General features: G+C 48.3%; 1 protein-coding gene across 1 annotated transcript in view; it reads left to right on the forward strand.

Annotated features, from left to right (window-relative positions):
* Nucleotides 1-5,947, forward strand: part of Lyrm7 (LYR motif containing 7) — a 49,736-nt gene extending 43,789 nt beyond the window's left edge. Inside the window, exon 7 of the mRNA XM_023713095.1 lies at nucleotides 5,467-5,947. Coding sequence (XP_023568863.1) covers nucleotides 5,467-5,648 — 182 coding nt within the window. The 3' untranslated portion in view covers nucleotides 5,649-5,947. The remainder of the gene's footprint in view (nucleotides 1-5,466) is intronic.
* Nucleotides 5,948-6,482: the final 535 nt, after the last annotated feature.

Below are 6,482 nucleotides of genomic sequence, written 5' to 3' on the forward strand. Positions count from 1 at the left end.
CGCACAGGCCCTGAGTGCAGTCTCCACCCCTGGGAGGGAAAACGTCTATTGAAGCTTCACGCCTGCAGTCCCAGCACTGGGAGCTCCGGGCCAGCCTGGGCTACATGGTGCGTCTAAGGCCAGGCCGAGCTACAAAATAGATTCTGTCCCAAAAACAAACAAGAACAAAACAATAACAGCAGAACATTTAATCTATTGAATCCCAATGATGAGCAAATATCCCTACATAAAAATAGTCTATTCTGAAAAACCACTATGTATGAAGTGTAGAGAAAATTATTTGCCTCCAACATAATTATTAAAATAGCTAAGATACAAGGTGCTTCTATGGGCCAGTTAACAAAACAACTCAGTGGAAAAATTAAAAAATAAAAAAATAAAAAAAAAATTGGTGCCAGGGTGATAGCTCAGTAGAATAAGTGCTTGCCTGGCAGGCGCAAGGGCCTGAGTTCAGTCCCTGGTTCTGCCAAAAAAAAAATTGACAAATTATATAAAGTAATTCACAAAACTACAAACCTATAGTGACCAGAGAAATGTAAATTAAAATGAAATATTTTTGTTTAAATTGTTATACATAACAATTATTTATAAAGGTCAAAAGGTATTAAAAATGTCAATTTAAAAAAATTCAAATCTTTTATTTATTTGTTTGGTACAGAGTCTTGCTATGCAGCTCAGACTCATAGTGATCCTCCTGCCTCAGCCTCCCCAGTGCTGGGATTCCAGGCGTGCCTCACCACGCCCCGTGTCAGGGCGGCACAGTGTGCTCAGGGTTCCGGGGCTGGCGTGGCATCAAACCTGGGTACTTATGCTTGCCAGGCAGGCGCTTAAACTGCCAGCCTATCTCCCCAGCCCAAAATGTCAATTTTAAAGGAAGTATAAATTATAAGGCTATTGTGAAAGGAAAAGTGACATTGTCAGATTTAAAATATATATACTCGGTCCATTTCTCAAATAGCTCAAAAGTATACTTACATGTGCTGAAATATATGTAAAGTTTCTGTAACACAGTAATTTTTAAAAATGGAAAACAGCCAGGCACGGTGACACACACCTGTAATCCCCCGCGCTTGGCAAGCTGAGGCAGCAGAATTGCTGCAAGTTTGAGATTAGTCAGGGTCACACAGACTCTGTCCACCCAAGAAATAAATTAAATGAATCCATAAAAACAGCCCAGGTTTCCAAATTTAAGGGAATAATTAAAATGCAGTTCATCGATACTTTGGATATTACAGGAATTGAAAAGTGACTTTTTAAAATGTGTGCTCTCAAGGGAAGGAAACAAGTCGCAGCGGGCGCTGCCTGTGCACCCACGTGTGCAAAGGGCTTGTGCGCACGCAGGAACGTGTGTGCCTGCGCGTGGGCGTGGCGGTGGGAGCTAAGGAGGGAGCATAACGTGGACTTTCATTCTTGCGTCCGCCGTGTTTAAATCTTGTTTATGCGGCGGAGCACGCAGCCGTGTGGCCGAGCGCCGGCCTGGCGTGCGTGAGTCCAGGATGTGGCGCCAGCGCCACGCAGAAAGAGGTAAATAAGTGCTGTTTCTAGTATGTGTATCAGCGTACAATTTTAAATGCTAATTTCGAAGCTGCTAGTGATTTTTAATTCAAAATGAATAACCAAATATTAGCAAATAATATAAAGTACTCATGGGGGCTGGGGAGATAGCTTAGTAGAATGAGCACTTGCCTGGCAAGCGCAAGGGCCCGAGTTCAATCCCCGGTTCCGCCAAAAAATAAATAAAAACTCATGAACCTCATTTCCACGTATGCAGCTATTATATTCCCGCATTTGTTTAAAGATCTTTTCGTCGTCGTTCTGTATTTTGAGACAGGGTCCCACTGTATGATTCAGGCTCACTTCAGACTCACTGAGTGGCCCCGGCTGCCTTGACCTTGCTGTCATCTTCCTGCCTCAGCCTCCCGAGCACCGGGATTGTAGGCATGCGCCACCACATTTGGCTTTAAAAGATTTTTCTAAAAAAGTCGTAGTTTTTTTCTTTCTAGTGGTGCTGGGGTCAAACGCAGGAGCACACACGCCAGGCGAGCGCCACTGAGCTGCACCCTCAGCCCTCGTCATGAACTCTGCAGAAGCCCTCCTTTCCTCCTCTGTAGGTTAGTCACTGCATGTAATTTGTGCGTTTCATTCACATACTTGTTTTTACTTTTTATCAAATGTTTATATTTTCAAAATCTGGTATTTTCTGCTTTTAACATAAATGAGTACTGTTATGCCCCTATGTATTATTCTACAGTTCATTATTAAATTTTGGAGACTTATCTATATTGCTGTATGAATAGCTATTCCATTGTAAGAATAAATTGATTTGTTTATCCACGTCTGTATTGTTGGATTATAGTGTTAACTTTTTTCCCATATTATAAGCCAATTTGAGAAGAGTCCCTAACAGGGCTGGGCGTGCTGGCACGCTTCTCTAATCCCAGCGCCCTGGGAGGCTGAGGGAGAATTTCAAGTTTGAGCCCAGCAACTTCCTGACTTAGCGTAGTCAGGGTTTAGAAGGGCAACCGTTTAATGGAGGACACACAGTGTATAGGATTATTCTATAATGTTCACCCAAAAAGAGTCAAATGCAAAAGAATGTGGGAGATCTGTCCACACACTAGAGACCCAAGAATCCAGCTGACTGCCCGATTCCCACAGCAGTGTCCTGCGCGAGTCCAGCTGGAGGGCGGGAGCCCACGGCAACGTCTCACGCAAGCCTGCTTCGTGGGTCTGCTGGGAAGGTCCGTGGTGGAGACTAGACAGCAGCGGGAGGAAGGGTCTGTGCCGGCAGGCCGGGGATCTGCACGAGAGCCAGGAAGGACCAGGTAAGGAGCAGCGCTCCCCCAGAGAGACCTGACAGGCATCCTCAGCAACAGCGAGGGCCTGAGCTCCTGTGACATTGGGCACAGCCGAGTCCCTGTCAGGAAAACCAGCGTGCCAAGCTTCTCCAGGAGAGCCAGCAGCGCCGCCGCTTCCCCTCTGGCTGCACTTTTCGCTGTCGGCAGGCAGCAAGCCTCAGGCGGGCTTCCCCACCCAGCGCCATGCTGATTCAGTTCAGCTGGGTGGTAGAAGCTGCCCATTAATCCTCTGCACAGGGAGATCCTATCTCCAAACGAAAAAGAAAGGACGGGGCGGGGTATAGCTCCACGCGAAGGCCTTGTGTTCGGTCCCCAGTGCTGCAGCGGAGCACAACCAAACAGAACCCGGTCTGAGGATTCTTACCCTAGAAATGCATGTGTATAGGTATCTGGAACTCTTGGGTCACGGGATGTGTACGTGTTCTCTTTAACTTAGGCTGGGAATGTAACTTAGTAGTAGATCCCTTGCCTACTATGTACAGGCCCTGGTTCAATTCCAAGCACTAAAAAAACCAAAAAAAAGTAGCCTGGTGTATGCTGTACTCAACAGTGTGAGAGTACGCCTGGTTATACCCTCACTGATACGAACATACACGATTTTTCCTGGTTTTGTCAAACCGATGGCTGTGGAAAGGTTCGTTGTTTTACTTTGCGTTACCTGACAGCTAATGAAGTGATCACCTTGCCGAGGTGGGACCACATGGCTTTGTGTTGTAAATGTATGTTCGTATACTTTGCCTACTTTTCTTTATTGGTTGGCTGACATTTTCTGACCAATCCTTTATATATTCTAGATATTAATTTTTTGTTAGCTGTGAAGCTAGTATCTTCTGATGTGTGATTTGACTTTTTGACTTTATGATAAACTTGAGTGGGCTAAGAGGTGCCCAGTAGCTGGTGGCACGTTGTTTCGGGGTGTCTTTCTGAGAGCGTTTCTGGAAGAGATGAACACCTTAGCTGGACTTGAGAGTGGAGTGTCACCCTCGCCAGGGTGGGAGGTCGTCCTGCCTGCTGATAGCCGACTTGAGCAGGAGGAAGGAAAGTCACCCTCGCTGGAGCAAAGCCCTCTGCGCCCAGCACTGCTGCCGGTGGCCCTCAGGCTCAGACTGCAGCGGGACTCAGCCTTGCTGTCAGGCCCTAGGACCTAGGCTGGGTCCCGCGTCCAGCTCTCTTCTTGCCCAGCTTGCAAGGGCAGAGCAGGGGACTTCGTGGGCTGTGCACCTGCATGAGCAGGTTCTCTTTGGGGGTTGGAGGGTGCGCATGTCCCTCGAGCTGTCACACGCGCCTATGGTACTGCACACACGTGCACACACACACGCACACACAGCCAAGTGGAAGGGAGTCCTGCTGATCAGGATTAATAGTGAGGGCAATAGAGTACTAGTGTAGCGATTCTATAAAAATAAAATAACACGTGTTCATAAAGACAAAGTAAGAAAAAGATAAGGAGAGGAGGGAGACTCGGCTCGACCCCACCTCTTGGCTCTCAGCTTCCCTCTAGTGCTAAAATTTCTCAAAATAAAATGCTAGAGGGAATGGAAATTGAATTTCTTCTAGCTTTTATTGTGAGGCGCGTTCTATATTAGCTTAGTCGCATGGTGCGAGACTCAAGAGTTCCAGACAGCAATTTATTTTAGAAGAAAACAAATTTATTACATGTTTTTCTGCCGATCCACTTTTTTTTTCTTTTGGTGGAACCGGGGATTGAACTCAGATCCTTGCATTTGCCAGCCAAGCGCTTATCCTGCTGAACCATCTCCCCGGCCCCTGGCAACCCACTATTAATACCTCTAGCCTTCCAAGTGTAGGAGGTTGTGTCTGTGAAGTCCAATTCAGGGTTTCAGTTCAGCGTTCGCCCCGCCGCGGTCTGTTTCCTGACTTCAGCTGAGGGGGTCTCTCCATCTAGCCGCCACCACGGAGCGCGCGTGAGTCCTCGAGGTCGGCGTGCGGATGGGGAGGAGGCCAGAGCGAGGCTCCTCTGTGGGGAGGACGCGCAAGCGGAGGAGGGCGGGAGGGCAGGCGGCGGAGCGGCTCGAGGGCTAACTGGGTCAGGCAGAGCTTTCAGCTGTAAAGCCTTTTATGAGAGTGTGGTTTGTAACAATGAATATGAAATGCGATGCATTTTTAAGAAAAGAAACGAACTAGGGATGTACTGTAACTCAGCAGGCGGGCACTTATCTGCGTGGGTGTGCCTGTGTTCCTAGAGTCAGTCCCCTGTGTCACCAAAGGAGGAGAAAAAAGAACGAGGAGGGGGAAGAAAAGAGAAGGCGTAAAACAACTCACACCTAATACTATTTTTAAAAATACAAATTGGAAGCTCGGATGGTGTGCACCTGTCATCCCAGCTCTCAGGAGGCTGAGGCAGGAGGATCAGCATGAATTCAAGACCAGCCTGGGCTACACAGTGAGACCTTATCTCATAAAACAAAACTATCTAGCTATCTGTGTATCATCTACCTACCTACCTACCTAACTTCCTGCCTACCTAAGTTGGAATGAGAAAACAAGACTCTGCCCACCGGTGAGGGATGCTTCGGGATACCGTATGCTCTCTACGACAGCAGCATCCCATGCCTGTCATTTCCTCTCTCATCCTTTGCTCTGGCAGCACAGAGTGAAGAGGCTGCTGTTTTCGATGGGATTCTCAGATGCAGGCCCCGTGGTAGAGATTTGCCTGAAGAGTCTGCGTACGGGCAGCCATGGGACGTGAGGGGAGCGCAGTGGACAGAGGGAGGAGCTGACCAGCAGCAGATCTGGGCTGAGGCAGCTGCTGGCCAGACCTGCGTGTGAGGCTCCAGCCGCCGCCACTCCCAGGGTCTAGACCCAGGTGCCTTCTGACCGGGAGCGGGTGCCGTATGGAATCCACTGCGCGGAGCAGGCCTTTTTCATCCTTAATCACTTTGTTTGGGCAAGAGATGCAAAACCCAAGAGCCGGCAGCTTGCTCCCTGTTCAACCCAAAGGAGGAGGGGAAGCCTACTAGAAAAACCTTAGTTGTGATAAGCTGAGATTCAAGATGAGTAAACGCCTGGCTGAGTTCATTTAATTCATTCCTTCCTCCTTCCCTTCCCTCCCTTCCTTGTAACGGAGATCGGATCCATAGCCGTGCACCCGCTGGGCAAGTGCAGCCCTTTACATTTCACTGGAGGGCAGGACCTGGGCAGGACCTTGCCAGGCCGCCCGAGCTGGCCTCGGGTGTGCAGCCTCCCTGCCTCAGCCTCCTGAATGGCTGGAGTTACGCAGCGCCACCGCACCTGATGCGGTCCGTTATCTTCCCTGGTTAGTGGAGGGAAGCGACCTGAGCGCCAACAAGGGCTGAATCCTACTCACAGCCTGGCCACCGGCGGTGGGCTCTTTGAACAAAGCGTTGATCACCTCTGGGCTTCTGGTTCTGGTTCTGTTCCTGTTCTGTGCCGTATCTGGACTAGGTGATGCATAGTTAAGAGTTATTTTAATTCTTTTTGTTTGTTTGTTTTTCAGAGCCGGGGATTGAACTCAGACCCTTGCACTTGCCAGGCAAGCACTTATTCAACTGAGCTATCTCCCTGGCCCTGAGTTATTTTAAACTCTTTTTTTTTTTAATATTTATTTATTTTTATTTATTACATTTATTTATTGTGTGTGTG

This window comes from Octodon degus, unplaced genomic scaffold, assembly GCF_000260255.1.
Source record: "Octodon degus isolate 3935 unplaced genomic scaffold, OctDeg1.0 scaffold00029, whole genome shotgun sequence".
Taxonomy (NCBI): domain Eukaryota; kingdom Metazoa; phylum Chordata; class Mammalia; order Rodentia; family Octodontidae; genus Octodon; species Octodon degus.